The 19,026-nt window shown below is 26.5% G+C and overlaps 1 protein-coding gene across 2 annotated transcripts; it reads right to left on the bottom strand.

Moving 5' to 3' along the window:
- Nucleotides 1-1,222: 1,222 nt before the first annotated feature.
- LOC129957996 (28S ribosomal protein S11, mitochondrial-like) lies at nt 1,223-18,278 on the bottom strand. 2 transcript variants are annotated; one of them, XM_056070187.1, is made up of 6 exons: nt 9,889-10,032; nt 4,088-4,215; nt 2,872-2,897; nt 2,548-2,622; nt 2,381-2,446; nt 1,223-1,425 (listed from the first exon to the last, which is right to left on the bottom strand). In XM_056070187.1, exons 1-6 carry the CDS (start codon nt 9,903-9,905, stop codon nt 1,318-1,320), a joined length of 420 nt encoding a protein of 139 aa, XP_055926162.1. In that variant the 5' UTR covers nt 9,906-10,032; the 3' UTR covers nt 1,223-1,317. The 2 variants fall into 2 exon arrangements, with proteins under 2 accessions (XP_055926162.1, XP_055926161.1); XM_056070186.1 differs by lacking the exon at nt 9,889-10,032 and adding an exon at nt 18,028-18,278 and having other exon boundaries at nt 1,229-1,425.
- Between the last annotated feature and the right edge of the window lie 748 nt (nt 18,279-19,026).

Raw genomic sequence — 19,026 nt, forward strand, 5'->3', positions numbered from 1 at the left:
ATACATGAACTCTACTTATACATCAAATTATGAAATTTTCAAACAGGATTTAATTATTTAGAAATATTAAAAATCAATGAAAATGACTAAATTAATTATTTGAGAATTCTCTTTTGAATTAATGCAATGACGCATTTTTCAAATAAAAACTAATAGAAAAGATTATACAGTAAAGGGGTAAAATGCTATTACATCAAGCAAGAGGACTGAAAAATATATTCCAAGAGTAGCCCAAATGCTTCCATTCATCAACTCTGCAACTTCCTTTCTAATTTATATTAAAATTTAAAATTGATAATTAATCAATTATTCGTCCAACAATTGAACATTTATTACATGAAAAATAACCACATTAATACCAAATACAATTAATATAAATAAATCTATCAGCTTTGTTGCAATTTAATAAATATTAATAAAAATAGACAATTGTTAATAAACAAATCCTTAACTAAGTCATAAAAAATAAGATTTACAAGTATAAAAATGCACATAATCTACATTTCTGGTAAAAATATTTCCAAATTACAAATCGTATGCTGATTTTCACCATGGTCATTAGCTTAATAAGATTGAGATGTGCATCTAGAAAAGTATTTTTACAGAATACTGATTACATAATACAAAACACATAATAAATGCTTCATAAAAATTTATGATAAAGAAAATGAATACTTAAAAATATAATTAAAATGAATTATCTAGAAAATACACCAATTACTAAGAAATAATGTATTATAAAAACTTAAAAAAATCAATCATTTTAACACTAGTCAAAATATAGAGCAAAATAGCAGCAGTAAATCTATATAAAAACAGACACACAAAAAGATCCTATTACACATTGTTTGACTACCAATGACTACACATTGACATAAAAAAATTCAAGATATTAAAAAATCATAACTAGATATTAAAAAATCATAACTAGAATATAGTTAAAATATACTCTGAACTATTTGAGAAATAAAAAGAACTACTGCTTTAAAAAATAATTTATACATATAAAATAATTTCTTATTTTGAACAAAAAGCTAAAATTCAATACTTAAACAGCAAATTTATTCCCAAACATATCAAATATAAATAAATGCATATTTTTTTCTCCTTTGATCAAGCAAGCGTATCAGAAAAACTAAGATCTAAAGCACTACCCCTAAATTTTTTTTACTGAATGAGAATGTAAAAATCATGATACTAAATTAATTAAAATTAATAGCACACGAGAATTTTTTTCACTGAATATTTATTTAGAAAAAAAAAAAAATACATAATTTAATAACACTAAGCACAAGATCTTTTACACAGAAATAAAACCTAGAGTCTTCTTTGTTTTCTAGGTCTATTCCCACCAAACACAACTGGAGTTCTGTCAGTTATAGAGATGATATCCAGACCACCCATTTCAAGTCCTTTTATAGATGCCTAGATGAGAAAGAAGAATATATTTATTGTTTCAGAATAGTTCAAAATATATATAATTACTATCTACTAAACTGTATAATTATAATACAGTATCTACTAAACTGTATAATTAATTTCTCAGATGATCAGAAAGACAAATAAATGTATTAAAAATTCAGTACTTTAGAATGAATTAAAAAAAATCAAAGATTATCATTTAACTATTTGTATAATTATTGTGCATAAAAAAAAGTCATATTATTCAACAAACAAAGATTAATTTGCAATTTATAAAATTGTTGCCAAGAATAATTGAAGTGAAAAATCTACATTAATACTCTTTTATTAATAAATGTTTATTTTCTATGCATCATAAATATTTATAGTCATTTATATACAAATTTAAGAGTAGTTAAAAATTGGAACTTCTCCACAACAAATGCACAGAAATTTAAAACATATTCCATTTGCAATCCAATCTCAAAATTCAAGGGCCTTCACATTTATACATAAAATCAAAAAGTTTCAAAATAATAATTCAGAAGGAAAAAAAAAGGAAAATAATTATTTTTATAAAAAAAATTTATAAACCATGCTATAAGTTAATGGAATTTTGAATTGTTTTATGGATTCAGAATACTTAATTTTGCTGTAAATAATTAATAAATGAATTTTTTTATCATTTAAAAAACAATCATACACACACACAATAAAAAAAATTATATATATATAAATTAACCTAACAGCCTCATATATGTCCCTTAATATTCTGATGTCTGCCCCCCAGCATGATTCACCAAAATAACTGCAAAAGTTCAACAGTTTAGTAATTTTATGTGATTTGTTCTCTTCATAGCTAACAAAATATCCAAAAGAGAGTATAAACCTCCTTTACTTATGATTCTTTAATGTCTTGTCAGATGAGCAAAATTTTTAATAAAAACACATTAGAATAAAAAAAAAAAAAAAAACTTACCATGCGACCTGGACCTAAGCCTCTAATAGAAACTCTAACTTGGTTGAACCCTTTTCTCAATATTTTCTGCAAAGAAAGGAAAAATCACATTTATATATCATACATACATTATATATTATTTCTAAAAAACAATAAGATTGAAGCTACTTAAAAATGATATTACTTACTGTGCTAAAAGATATAGCGGTTGCTTGGGCAGCTATATTGGTGCCTTTCTTAGTATTTAAGAAACCTTCGACACCCTAAATAAAAACAAAGACTAAAATGAGATCACTCAGTAAACTTTCTTTAGAAAATAATTCAAGTTTGAGACACAAGATATTTTTGTAGTGTAAAGAGTAATAGTAATAGATTTGGTTATAAGTACTGTGACTAAAAAATGTATTATTATTACTAATTAATACATCATGCTTGTTAAATTTTAAATAAAACTATCTTTTTTAAAATTTCGCTTTGTGGTCTCTTATTGAAAGGAAAGAAATGCAACTTACACAAGATCTGATTTCTTTAGGATTTCCTTAAAAAAAAAAAAAAAATGTTAGTAACATATATATTAATACAAGATAACCATTCAAGATATATTAAAAATAAATTACCATTTTAACACATTCATGCCTGCTTTAGATGCAGATTTTTTACGACTCGCAATCTGAGTTAAATCTCACCAGCCATTAGTTATACTAGTTTTCAAGTCATCCACCCTAGAATAAAATACCAAGATTAAATTATTCAGATGAAATAATTAAATTATTTTTTACTAAGCATAAAAAATATTCAAAAAGATCTGGATTTGAGAAACCAATTTGAAAAAGTATCATTTTTAATGTAATGAAATAAAAATTTGGGATTTTGCAAAATGAATGCCTATAAGCATTTGAGCATGTAATACGTTAAAAGATTAACTGTTATTTATAGAAATGCATGAATGTGTTAAAATTTTATACAATACTATGCGATTAGAATATAAATTTTTAAAGCTTATTTGAAAGAAACAAAAAAATTTAGTTGAAAAATAATCATAAAGGGAAAGGGATACACAATTCTTTAAATGTCTAATATAACTACTAGAAACAAAATTCTTTTGCAAAATATTCCATTAAATGTTTATGCGACATCAATTATTCAATATAAATCTACAATAGTAGTAGCAGATTTTTTTTTTTTTAATTTAGCTCTTACTCGCAGAAAATAAATTGAAATAACGGTTACATATTGTGAGAAAACTAAGAATCTAAACTAAGTTACTAGCACTGTCATTTTACCAAAGTAATAAAACTAATTAGTAATACAAGTTAATGAAAATAGTCCAAACTTAAATCTTTAGACTCTGTAAAACATCAGAATGCACACAACTGAATTCTTCAAAATTTACAAGATGCGGCTAGGAGTATTCTTTTATCTCTGATAAATTTTAGGAAATTAATATACATGAACTGTTTTAATCTCTGAAAACTTATTATATTAAGATATATTCTAATCAATAAATACTCCAAGTTACTTATAAAACTTGTCTTTGAATGATTGATATTGGTTACTCTTAATTGCAAAAATTAAATATAAAAAAATTCAGATGTTATTTATTTATAATATCTTTCTGAAAATCAAATTATATTTCTGCAATGCAGCTATATTTGCTCATATTTTGAGTTCTACAATATACAACCTTCGATTATGGTTTTCAAAAATGAAAAGTGAAAGAGTACTAACCTTTGGAATCAGTTAACATATAGATTGTGTTATTTTTTGAAACTCTAATATGAACAATAGGCAAGTCTGCAAATCTGACTCCATTAAATAGTGTGTCTGAGGTATTTTCATCAGGAAAATCACATTTTCTAGGAGAAAGAGAATCAAATTAATTTTGAAAAAACACTAGTATAATAAGATATTACAATGTAATTTACAAGTTAGCATATTAAATAATTACAATTGTGAATCCAAAATCAAATTGAACTTAAAAATGATTACAAAATGACTTTAAACATTACTTTTTTTGGGTCCAAGAACAAATGTAAGTTTTAAATAAATTTCAAAGAAGAATCTTAAAATGAAAAACAATAGATTTAACTTAATTGGACAGTATAAATATTCAGCAGCTATTCAAATAAATAATTTGTTAAATACTAATCAATGAGTATATTACACTTTATTTATCAAATTAAATATTTACTTTTGCATAAATCAGTATATTCAATAAATTTAAAATGCTTACAATCCACTTTTCTTCTAGTTTAGCCAATAAATAATAACTTCAATTAAAAAATCTATTTTCAAATTATTGAATACAGGTTTTAACAACTAGATTGTAAACAGTTTTGATACTTAAGATTTTTCAGGAATATCTGTCATTAAAATAATTTATTCCAATTATATTTATTAGCACTTACATTAATATTTTTAAATTGCTGCAATCTAGATATTTTAAAATCAAATGTAAAAATCATACATTCTTATTTTTACAAAACAAAGCTTCCATATTTTGGAAAATAAATTTTACATTTATACTTTGACAAAATAGGCATGATAGAAGTGGTTTACAGAATTTTACTCAGGTAATTATTGATTCTGATCAACCTAATAAAATATTTATAGCAATGATCTCAGGAAAAATTCCATCTTTTCATTAATTTTTTCTGTCCTTCCAAAAGAAAATCAATACATTTATAAACATTTTTAAAACATAGTAAAAAATAAAAGATACAAATTACTTCCAAATTTATTATATTATGCTAAAAGCAGACCTTAAAACCTGATTAATAGCTAAAATTTGTTTAAGGAGCTTAAGAATGCATGTTGATTCATTATGTAAAAAAACAAGAATCTGATTTAAATATAGAAATGTTATTGTTTTAGAAGCAGGACAGTAACAGATTAAAAGATGGAAATAAATGATAGCCATATATTTGAGTAATAATAGCTTACTCAAATAGGCCATTAAATTTTTGTTTTTTTAAGTCCTCAGGAATTTGAAATCTATATATTGTTCTAATAGTAGAATCCCAATTATATAAACTGCTTGAGAGAAAAAATATGCAAAGCTAATGAGCTTTATAAATAATTTAACAATGCTTCACTTTCATTGACAGTTTTGGTTCATTTATTAACCTGTTCACTGGGTAAATAATTTATATTCAATTTGTTTTGGATTGAAATATTTCGTCATACCCAGTTAAAATTGTCAATATCTTCAATTTTTAAAAAGCTCTTAGCTTTATACAATCATCCAATTTCAACCCATACCAACAGGCTCAATCAAATTAAATCTAATAATTGAAATTTTAGGATAACTTTTTAAAACCTTGCATGCTAGACTTGAAGAGTAACTTTTGTGACTGTGCATCTGGAAAACGATTCCATTTTCAATCAAAATCTCAAAAGCAACTAAAGAAAAGAAGCGTGTAAAACACTAAAGTTCACAAAAGTAATAACCACCAAAACAGTTGCATGTGTGGGTACTGCTGTTTCACTATCCACTATTCAATCTGGGCGGCAAAAACTTGATATTTCTTTCATAGCTCGAAAGAGCCACTTCAACTTCTTCTGCTAATCTACTCTTGTTCCTTGTTATAAATGCCATAGCGTTTTTTCTTGAAGATCTGAGCATTTAAAGTGAAGGAATCATCCCATACCCCCACATGTACTAAGTATAGCAAATGCTACTATGAAATTTCTTTCAAACAAAATTCAAATTATTTTAAAGCTATTTCTAAAATATACACCACAGCAACTATATAATCTAGATGTCTTTGCAAAAACACTGCAAGATGTTAAAGCTATTTTTGTTACTTAAAATGTTAATTTAATTTCATTATATGCAAAAAAAATAAATAAATAAATAAGGGATATTTAACAACTGGTTTGATGATATATTGTCATTGATAACTAGAAGATCTGCTAACTAAATGAGCTGTTATCCCACCGACAACATCACAGACATGATTGTCACCAATTAAACAATTATAGTGGAAAATAAAAAGAATATTGGTAGAGTGCTTAAGAAATAAAATTATTTGCATTACACTTTAGATGTAAGCATATATTAGCATCAGATCCATCTTGTCTATACCTTATATACACTAACGATCAAACTAAACTATTTTAACTAACAATCAAACTGAACCAAATCGCAAATAGATTCAAACAGTGATTCACCTACAGAAAAAAAAAAAAAAAGACAATGACAAATAGAAATTTTTGAAAAAGCTCAAAGAAAAGAACCTTCAATTTCATTCCTGAAGATCGAAAATAATATATCAAAAATAGCAGACCTTAACTCAATGACCTTTACTATTTATTCATATTTAAGTTTATTCACACACCAATAAATTAGTTTAAATGTTTCTTTTTTTTTTTTTTTTTTTTAAAGCTGTCAACTGCTTGGCGCCATTTGCATCCTATAAAAACACAGGCCTAAAGGGCACAGATGTTCAACTCTGACCAGCATTACAGATAGAACAAGATGACTATACAAATCTACATGGATTTAAAAGAGAATCTAAATAAATTGAGAAAATTCATTAAATACAAAATGCAGCAGTATGTAACCAATCACCTTTTAATTGTCAATAAAAGATGAATACCACTCATAATTATTAAAGGCTCAAATAATTTTATTTCTATTTACTTTATTAATAGGGTGAATCTTATTAATTATTTATGTTAAGCTAATTTTTCCCACACCTGTTGTCGTAAAATCAATGTACCATGCAAAAATAAAGGAAAACGAGTGTTGCTAATAAACATTTAACTCCACAATTTGTAAAAGCATGATTAATAGCTCACTGATTGACACTAAAAGTATTTTATTTCTTACACAATCAATACAAAGAGTATTTATCCTTTTACAAAGGTTGCTTGACAAAATTTTAAACAGGAGAGAACTTGGATTCAGAAGTCCCAAAAATTGAGGGAGAAAAATCTTGTAGGCCATAAGTTAAGTTACTACATTTCATCCAACACAGTAAATTATGTTTTATTAATTATATTAGTCAAAATTCAAAGCATATGATCAAATTAATAAATTTGTTATATTTTCAATACACACTATGCATAACTTGATAATATTTAAATATTTTATATTTCAACCCCAAATAATTACATGCGCATCCAACAATTTATGCTTCTAAATTATTTCATTAAAGGCTACATCTATGAAATAATAAGCATTCTCATTGAAATTTTGCTTCATTAATTTGAAGTTACACTAGTAAATTTGACTGCCAATTAAAATTTTGCATAACTATAGTAACCATTACCATGCAGTTAACATCTTATTAAAAAACACAACTTCTTATAAAAATTTATTAGTATACAACTGTTTACAGTTCCATACTTTTTTAAACTTATTTTAGACAGTTTTTACTAACATATTTTCATACATAAATTACTTTATATCAATAATAACAAAATACAAACCATTCAAGAAGTTAATAAAAAAAATCATTAATCTGTTTTTTTTATATATAAACCACATGAATTTCATTAATTTAAAAATATCATAATCTGTTCCCATGTTTGGAAATTCCATTGCTCTTGAGGAAAATCGGACATATACAATATTTATAGTATTATATTATGCAAGGATTGTGAAATAATTTTGAAGAATTTACAGTACACGGCAAAATTTATGCTATATTACATAAGGCACATCTAACTATATTCATGCCAAAGCTCTATCATTAAACTTTACTTTTCATTATGTGTCATTTTGCAAGAGTAAAAATATTTTTTCTTACCTCTAAAAATATTGAATAAAGAGCCAAGAAAGCATTTTGAGAAGTTAAAATTTTTCTGTTTAATTTAAAGAAAAGTACAGCTGTAAGTTATCAAGAGTTGATGAAAATATTAGATAAATATATTTCATCTATAAAAATATAAGTATTAATTAAGATATTTCAGAAGTGTTGATTTTGATGCAATTAAAGAACACCGGGTCAAAAAGTTTGAAGACAAGGAATTGGAATCGTTACTCAATCAAGATCTTCATAAAATGCAAAATGAGCTCACTGAATCAATGAATGATAAATAACACAATAATGTTCAAAGGTTTAAACGCTCTTAGTATGATTCAAAAGTAAGGAAATAGAGAGCAATATAAATTAAAGCTGAAAGAAGTTGAACAACGATTTTTTACAAATAAATTAATTGCTTTAACATAAAAAGTTTTTTTTTTTTAATTGTATCTTCACCAGAAATGAAGGCTTTGCTACAGTAATCTTAAGCATAGATAATCCCAAGGTTTGCTTAGCCATTCATCCATATGAACAGCAAGACCCCAATATTTATGATTCAAAGCTCATGCTCCGTATTAGGTGGGACCAGGTTGGTGTTATGCACTTTAAAAAAAGCACTTGATTGCTTTAACCGAACGAAAGAATTACTAGTGAGCAATGCTGAATATAACTGATGTATTTGTGCTGCACAATGAAGGAAAAACAGCAACAGTTCAAGCAAAGGTAAGAAAGTAACATTTCAACACGACAGCATTCAACCACATCATGCTTGTGTTAGTATGGTATTCAAAAATTTTGAAATAGTATGCTTCATCCACCCATCATTCATCGGATATTTCTCAAATGGATTAGTACTTATTACAATCCACAGAACATGGTTGAGCATAAAGCTCTTTCAATCATACAAAGATACAAAATAATAATAAACTGGATCAATTGGCAGACAGCATCAAAAAATTAATTCTTCGTTCAAAGCATAACCTATAACAGGGATGGCGAACCGATGGCATGCGACACAATATTTTTGGCATGCCACTGATCAAAACGGTTTGCATTTTAGTTCAAAATAACAAAGTTCCTTATGAAGTATTACAAACAAACACGAGTGATTGGTCGCGGTGCGCATATGCCCATTCCCAACCCTATTTCATACATGGGGGGGGGGGGAAAAAAAGGCAATATTACTGGTTTGCACCATCGTGCACTCTGCAAAGAGGCGACTTCATTACATGCAAACTTTCAAGTCATTTCAGTTCATATTGCTAGGATTGTACTTCGTAATTTCCGAAGGACGAATTTGGAATCATCACTAGGAGCACACTCGTTTGTTAACGTCTTGCCTTAGTTACATAATGGACTACAATTGCTAATGATGCAAAGTTTGTCTACTTATAGCGTAGTCAATTTCTTTGACACAACTGTATTTAAAAGTTTACTTGCATTATATTTACAATTTTTTTACTGTTATTTAACATGACTAGTTCAGCAAAAAACAAAAAATGCAAGATAATAAGTGTAACAGAATTTTAAACTTGGTGGTCAGAGAAATATGGCATGATAAGTAAGGGCGACAAAGCGGTGCGTATTTTTTGTTCTGGAACAGTGATATGTAGAACATTGTCTGTAAAACGGCATTTTGAAACAAATCACAAATCCTTTTGCCAAAGAAAGGGAACCAGAGCAAAAAGAAGGAATTGCAAGTGCAATAAGACAGAAATAAAGAGTTGACAACTATGATTCAATATGTATTATTGTCATACAAGAGTGGAAACTTACTCGGCTGCAAAAGTCATAGCTCGTTATAGTAAACATTTTCAAGAGGGAGTTTTTGAAGGAAACCTGGTTAGCATGTACGTCCTCACTTTTTGTTGATTTTGATAATAAATTCAGTGCATCAAAGATATTCCTCTGTCTAGAAATACAATAAAAGAATCTTAAAACTGGCCGGAAATGTATCAGAACAACAAAAAAAAAAAAAAAAATTACATCAACTCCGCTCCTTTAATATTTCTATGTCTTGACGAATCAGATTGTTTCTGCAAAATGAGGGGAAAAATTACCATAGTTGTTGAATGTTATGTGACTTTTAAAATTGATGTTTTTTTCAGACATGTGCCAACAATTCAATGAATTAAACATAAAGCTTCAAGGAACAAATAAAACAATTATCGTCATGATGAATCTCATTCACGCTTTTGATACTAAACTGCATGTTTTCAGGAACGATATTATTACAAGAAACTACAAGTACTTCCCAAACTTGATAAAAATTATCAAAGATTTAGATGTATTTGAGAAACCAGTCAAAGAAGTTATTGAAGAATTTATTTCTGTATTTGATTCTTTAATCAAGGAATTTGAGATTTTCACAGTTCAAAGAATTATCGAAAATACTCAAGTTAATTAGGTACCCTGATGCGACTTCGTTTGAAAAACTGAACTTGCCCCAATTTGATTGGTTGGAAATTGAAGAATTTTAAATGCAAATGATTGAATTCCAGTCTAGTTCAATATGGATTCAAAAATTTATTGAAATAAGGAAAAGGCTGGAACTGATTGAAGCAGAAAGATCAACAAGCAATGCAAGTAAAAATGCAGTAACAAAATTTTGGAAACATGGAATTCAATTCCAGACACATGCAACTGTTTGAAGCTGGCTCATGCTATTTTAACCATATTTTCATCTACCTATGCCTGCAAGTCATTACTTTCAGAGATGAATAACATTAAAGACTCGCTTAGAATCCGCTTGGCAGATGACTCCAATTCAGCATGCATTCTGCTAAAAGTAACATCTTACAACACTAATATAAATTATTTGTCATCTAATCTGCAAAAACAAAAGTCACATTATTGTCACTTTAGTTTGAATTATACATATAACTAAAACATTTACTACTATATAATGCAAAATGTATTTTTTCATAGTATATAAAGAGTTTTTAGTGGTTAGTACTTAGTTTTTTATAATTTTTCCAATAATCACAATTCAAAATTATTTGATGGCATGCCTATACCTCATCATTTCTTTAGAAAAAAAATGACTGTTGATACATACAGGTTAACCATCCCTGATCTATAAGTTGACAGAAATATAGGGAAAAGTAATACCTAGTGATGGACAATATTAAAAATAATGTAGACAATTTTTCACAATAAAGATATAAAAAGAAAGTCTCAAAATTAATTAACAACCCATCTAAGTATATTATAATATTAATCCCAATGTCAATAATTCTGAATTTATTTCATCGTACAAAAGAATGCATTTAACAAGCTGGGCAATAATTTAAAATCGTTGCTTTATTAACTGAACAATGAATAACATTTTATTAAGTGGCAAAATTTTTGTTATTCGATTGTCCTTACATTTATAATAATTCATATAATTAGTTAAAAAATAAAAAAATTATTTGTAGAGTTAAAACTGAATTGAACTGGACATCCAAGAAATAACATTTTACAATCTTTTCTTGAGAAAATACTTTTGAAAAATTGAAACTCCTCCAGTACAATTTTAATTTAATGCAGCAAAATTTTGTTCATTGAAATTAATCTGCAATCGGATTTTTTTTTTTAAACTCTCTTCCCAATGCCTTTCTAATTATAATTTCAATAAATTGTAGATTTTTTAAAATATCTACAATTCTATTCCATTTCAATTAATTCTAAAAATTCTTATTAATTATTAATTGTCTTATTCTTTAAAAAAACATTAGTAAATATATTATTAAATGCACCCATGATTTTTTTAAAGCCATGAACAGTTTTAAGATTCTAAATTCACTTGAGAATAGTATAACTACACAATATAATCAATCAAAAAGAAATTTCTCACTTAAAAAAAAAGTTTGAACTCAGCAGTTGCGAAACATACTGTATTGCTATTTAGAGACTTCACTTTTATTCAAAGTGCTGCATGCTGTTACTGTATAAATAACATTTGCTATTTATTGAAATTTTTAAGTTTAAAAAAATATTTATGATTTTATTAATATCAGGTATTATTGGTTAATGATTATCTTAAAAAAAAAGGACATCCTCTCACTATATTTTTAATGCAGTTTTTTTTTCTTACTATTTAAAATTGGGGAAATCAAATTTTTACTGTGACCCCATCAAGCCTTCAATTAGTAAAGTCGTATACCAGAATTCAACCATACCAGGATTTTCATATGTATCAATATCAGGTTAAAATTATTTTGAGTAAAGAATTCAAACATTCACTTCTAATATTTATTCATGTATCAAGCAACAACAGCTCCTATGGGGGGGAAAAAAATCTTATTTAAAAATGTTAAAATAAGTAGAGAAATAAGTAAATTTCAATTTTTTTTATTTTTTATTTTGAAGAACAAAGATTTTTCAAAAATATAAAAGCCAGTCATTGGTCAATCAATATTTTTAAGTTATTATGTCCTTAAGTTAATAAAGAATCCACACCATTAAGTGAATTAAGACTGAAGCTAAATTATTCAATCCTGTACATAAAAGAAATGCATCATAGCACACCCTTCTATTCCCATTCATGTCAGTTTTATTTAATCATACTATTTAAAAGTTCATTTTCATAAAATATCAACTATGATACTTTACAAGAAAAAAGGGAAATAAATGCTGTAAAACAAATAAAATATATAAAACTTACATAATTTTAAATTTTATTTAAAGGACCAATAAAACGTTTGGAAAAACCAGCAAACATCAAAGATAGGTATGTAAAAATAAAATAAAGCTAATTTTTTACTAAATGCCAAAATATCAAAAGAGTGAGAAACAAGTGAATTTTCTTAAGAAAACGCAGTTAAGTTAATATCAATTCCATTATGCAAAGATCATGCATGGCAAAAAGATTATGCAGGTACTAAAAGAATGGACAATAGCATATGCTTGACTACTTACTGTACAGTTTCAGTAAAAATGTGGCAACACTGATTGAATGTAATGACTGTGGTGCTGATTGAATGCAATTGTGGTGTAACATAAAAAATGTAATTGAATAAACAATTTAAGAACTTCAAGTTTGTAAAATTAAAAGTTAATAAAATTTCCCACCCCCTTCTCTTTCGGGACTTTTCAATATTGTTTCAAAGATTACCATCATAAAATATTCATACAAAATATTTTTTATTAGATTTGAAAAATAATAGTTCAAAAATATCCTATTTTAAATACTTTTCATAGCAGAATTCATAATTTTAAAGCCACCACTTCATTGCATTGCATTTTAAACTGCAGGTACATGCATCTATTTGATAACGTTTTCACTACAGATAATATTAGTTGGTATATACACTCAAATATATTAATAAATGCTCAAATATATTAATAAATAAGATGTCAGGTAATTGAAATATAAGACAGGAATAAAAAAAAATTAAGAGATTTAACAAATATTAGAAAAGCAGAAAAAATAAATTATAAGTTATGAATGAAAATTCAAAAAAACCCTTACAATATTATAGCAATCTAAAAGTATGCAGCAAGATTTAAAATATATGCATTTTACTACTACATGCAAAAAGAGTAGAGAAATGGATAAATTAAATTACTACTCTTAAATTAAATGGATAAATTAAATTAAATACTCTGCATTCTATATGACTATCATAAATACAATTAGGGTTTCAAGATAAAGAGATAAATTAGTAATGTTCATAAATATCTAGTATCTCATTTAATCTTTCCCTCCAGTTTTAACAAAAATCTTTTAACATTTTCAAACAATATTAAAATAGCACTAATATGAAAACATGTCTTATATTAATAAAAATAAAATTCTGAAGCAAACAGGAATATCAAATTTAAATTAAAATGTAAAAAAAATTCAACCTGTTGCAAAACTACATTTTCCTCAACATAATGGCCAAATTGATAAATTTCTGAATTTAATTTATAAAGGAAGGGAAGAAAGTGAATGAAAAATAAAAAGTTAATTAAAATTATGTTTACTTCTATTCTAACAAGTACTTGCTTATAATGTACAGCAAACCACATTTTCAGCTCAGATATTTTGTTAAAATGGATAGTAGACGATTACAATAAATTTGATTTGAAATAATTACTTAAAATTTGAAATAAAAATGAAATAATTTTCGAATAATGCATTATGAATACACATCAATAGGTAACTAACTGACTGAATATTCAAGAATAATTTCAATGACTTAAAAAAAAAAAGTTTAATTATTTAATTTAAATAATTTAAAAAATTTAAATTTTTTAAATTTAATTTTTAAAATTTTTATCCCCAAATAATTTTGTATTATATAAACAATACAAAAATAATTTTTAATTTACATACTATTCATTTTGTAATTCAAGAAAATGCTTACATAGTACTTGAATTCATAATTTTAAAATTTTTTTTACTGCAATGGTTATGACTAGACCTTGAGAACTAAGCAACAGCCTCACAGACTATGTTGTTAGGTGCTGCACAAACATTTTCTAGGCTGTAAGCTAAGCTAAAAATTAAAACATTATTTGTCAATAAATGCTAGTTAGTGTAATTTAATTCTTTAATGCATGAGCATCTTAAGAGTACACTACTATCATACTAAATATCATTCAATGTACAATTCCTCTATAAAAGACAATGGCCATTATTTATTAACAGCCATTGTAATTTTTTTTTTTTTTTTTTTTTTTTTAGGAGCAGAGTGAAAGCAGAATTTCCTGTGATCTTTCAAAGTGCAAAAGCAAAGTTTCAGCAATTTAAGGTTCAATGTTTTTGGAAAACAAAAGTAATATCAGAAAAAAAGAAAAAAAAAAGTGAGAAAAAAATTCCTGTTAAATGAACATTAGAATTAATGATAAAAGAGAAAGTTATTAATTTTCTGAGATTATAAAATGCAGATAATGATACAAATATAAAACTAACAATGGCTAACTGAGTTTTATCTTGAGCGAAGGATAGCTTAATAATTAAGAAAGAATGACAATTTATTTATTGGAACCCAAATTTTGCGATTCCTCAGAAAATCGTTTGTTCTCGTACATGAAAAACATCCATGCTCTTTGACTTGTCTCAATTGGTTTTGATTTCACCAAAATAAGGACAAGCCGAAAAAAGATGAATAAATCCAAAAAGAACGCGAAGTGATGAATAAATCCAAAGAACGCGTTCTCTCTAGCCTCACTAGAATTCTCCACTGAAGAATAAAATTTTACAAAAATAATGAGTAGAGCCTTTTTAAACAAACAGATAACATATTTACATATTAAATAAATTGCAAAAAAAAAAAAAAAAGCCACAACGTGAATTAGACAGATGGTGGAATCTGGCCAAAGTTGAAATGTTTTTAAGACAATAAATCACCAAATATGTCAACCTTTAAAAAAATTTCACATTAGTTTAATGAATTTTTATAGGTTTCGCAAGAATTTTTCTGCCTTAGTGAAAATCTGGTATCAAATTCACCCATTTTACTAAAAGCTGCTAAAATTTGATAAAAATATGCATACTGTACCACCCTAATATAATTTACTTTTCTGAACGACAATAAGGATATTCAACATCATATGGAATTCCCCAAAATACAACCTTACCATAAAAGCAATACTGCTCAAGATTTAGAGCAGTGCAGATTAAATGAGATGACATATATCTAAATATAAAGAAAATCACACTTGAGGATCTACAGAAGGAAGTTTGTGTTTAAGCAATAAATTAACATAATATCAACTTTACAGGATTCTTTTGATAATCCAATACTTAATTTCCTTCTATTTTACTTGAATGCAAGATAAATTTAATAATGCATAGATATAAAAATCTGAGTTTCAATAAGATAACCTCAATTTTAAGATTTATATTTAAAACAAGAGTCAGGTAGTTCAAATTCATACTTGATAAACAGATTCCCATTAATATTTTAATTCCCAAATGAGGGCATTGGGAAATTTAATCACTGACTTCTAAAGTCAGCGGGCTTGTCTATGAAAAGTGCCATTAGAAACAATATAATTTAAAAAAATTCAATACTGAAAACAAATTTAAAAAGAATGTAGTCTTTTTTAATACTTATTATTCTGATAGTATGAAATAAATGACCTAAACTGAGAAGCAGTAAATTTAAAAATATTATCAAATCAAAATAATACATAATAAACTCAGTATATACGAATTATATTTGTATGCAAGCATTGCATTTAGTCAAAAAGCGAGCATTAAAATCAGCAAAACAGAAAATAAACCATCCTATTGAGCATAATTTATAACAATGCTTTACAGTAAGTGAAAAAAGTGATGATTTCATCACAAAACAGGTATTTAAACAAACTTTTTTAGGCATATTATAAGCATTTATTTACTTTGTAACGACAATCAATGAGTTAACCAATCCATAATTAAAGCTAAATTATACAACATTTTAAGAATCTTGATTTGAACCATATATAAGCAATTCGATAAACTAATTCTATTCAAAAATCAATTTAATGAACTCTACCCATGATTTATAAAATTTCTTTCCCCCAGAAACTAAAATACCTTGTGAAAACAATTCACCTTAATTCTCTCCCTTTTTTTTAAAACTGATCTTAAAATCCCTAATAAATTCAAATTAATTTCCTATTTTTTAGAATACTTAAAATTTACACAGAAGCAAATTACAGCTTCCACTGAATTTTAATTAATAGCTCAATTTCTAAAATATGATTAAGCTTGAAAAAATTCATTTTTAAATTTTAATTATTCATAATTGTCGCTAATTATTCCAAGAGGATAACCTTGCAAATATTTATATCCTTATTACATATATTCTTAACGGGAATCATTCCTATTCATAAAATTAATAATTTGATACACAAGGAAAAATCAATTCTTACAGGAAGATGGAATAAGTTTACAAATTTTAATACAGCAATTAGTATAAGAATTAATTACAAATATTCATGCACAGATAGCATTTGCATGGCAATATAAAAATATTTTTTACTGCCCAAATGTATTGTAATGATACAGTTTAACACAAAAACTATAATTTAAACAATAGTTATAGGTTCTAGTGCCATTTTTAAGCTTTTAACATGTCCAAACAAGAGTTGGATTAGCAAAAAGCCTCAAAAATAGCAATTTTGAGTGATTTGGAATCAATTTTCTTGCTCATACCAATTAAGACTATCAAGAGAAGACAGTTATATCATGAGGTAAAAAGAAGAAACTACATACAATAGTTATAAATCGGACTTAAGTTGTTTCGTCTAATAAGAGAGGAAAAAAATATGTATAAAAGGTGAGAAATGGCCCTTAAGCTTAATTTCTGCAATTCAAAAAGGCAGTAGGTATCTTCACATATTCTGTTAAAATCGTTATGCAAAAATTCAAATGAATCGAAACTCAATAATTTCTAAGCAATATAAATTGCATAAGATTTTCATCTCATATTAATAAGTAATGAAACATTGGCTAAAATAACCAAGTAGACCATCTGGCTTATTGAAAATAGTTGTATTGCATACATTTTACGCATGAATAATAATTTCAAAATTAGAAGTTAGATCAAATGATATAATCACTTGCAAAAAATATAACCAATATAGTGCTAAAATATTGCAAAATTCAAATTCATACAGGGACATAAAAATTACGAGCTTTAATGGGAGTAGGAAATAAAATTATATCCAACAAGAAGAGAAACGTAGATTTTTGTTTAACGTTTTAACTTCGATTAAGTAAGCATCAAAAATGACGCAGTCATTATAGTCGTTTAAATGGTAAAGTTACAAGTAATTCAAAATATCATATATGTAATTGGGTATGAATTTACAATATTTTGATGAATTAAATCGAAAACACAAAGAATTTATGCATTTAGATGTTTAAAATAGTGCCAAAACAGAAAATTACCACGTTGCAACAAAATGGCTACTCATAATCAAGAAAGAACGCTACGAAATGGAATGGCGTACTTGATCCAGGCTGGCTCAATGTCGAACGATTTTTCTTGAGGTACTCTGTCTTCTTTGATTACGATATTCTGCCTCTTGTTCTTTCTAAATTCTCTTTCCAGAATATTAGATGCACATACATTTCTCTGAAAATTAAATATACATCTTTTAACAGCTAAATCAAATACTTCCTTTATCAACGCAGACATCTTTTTACACGTCCACCGCCTACAGCAACTTAGGAGAATATGAAATGGACGTCGAACGATGGCAGTTTGTCTGCAAATAAAGATTGTTTTGGTTTCACTGTGACTGTAGCTGTATTTCGTACAAATGTCAGTTGTAGTTATTCATTGAATCGAAAATTAAAATTTAAAAGAAGTAAAATTGTAAGAATTTTGTCAGTCGTATCCCTAAAAAAAAATCAATTAGACAACATCTTAAAAAAGTATTGCTGCTCTGCAGTGCACTCAGAGACACTTTGACATTCATCTCGAAAGACTTGATTCATGATGTTGCTCAAATAGTTTGTTCTAGCGTAATGTCAAAAGTTGAGAGGAAAATTCATATCTGTCTACGGATCAAGTGTTGTTTCTCTGCTGTTGTTGTTGTTGTTGCTTATCCTCAAAAGATATGACATATGTCGGATCAGCTCCAGTAGACCACCAAAAAATCTATAATAAAAAGGGGGATCAGATGTTAAATCTCCCATTTTTTTCTCTTCTAGATATTTATATAATAACGTTTATATATAGTCATACAATCTGTAATTTACGATATGCTTGATGCAAAAGTCATTCAAAACGTTTAATATGACAGATTTCTGAATAATGTAGCTTAGATACTTTTTGGGTAGAAGTCATAGAGTAGAGATGCATAATCCACGACTTTTTGAATATCAAATAATTTTGTTGATGCTATTTTTAAATAGTTGTTCCAAATATCTGTTATTTCAATCACATTATTACTTAAAAATTATTAATTAGTATTAACCCTCTGGGTGGTTTCATTTTACGTGTG

This window comes from Argiope bruennichi, chromosome 2 (assembly GCF_947563725.1).
Source record: "Argiope bruennichi chromosome 2, qqArgBrue1.1, whole genome shotgun sequence".
Lineage (NCBI taxonomy): Eukaryota > Metazoa > Arthropoda > Arachnida > Araneae > Araneidae > Argiope > Argiope bruennichi.

Bases quoted from the DNA above. Each gene is read 5' to 3' on its own strand.
- LOC129957996 (XM_056070186.1), bottom strand. From the start codon at position 18,215: ATGTCTGCGTTGATAAAGGAAGTATTTGATTTAGCTGTTAAAAGATGT. The intron at 4,216-18,027 runs GTACGCCATTCC...TCTTTCTCCTAG, and splicing joins ATTGAGCCAGCCTGGATCAA to AAAATGTGATTTTCCTGATG. The intron at 2,447-2,547 runs GTAAGTAATATC...CTTTCTTTGCAG, and splicing joins CCGCTATATCTTTTAGCACA to AAAATATTGAGAAAAGGGTT.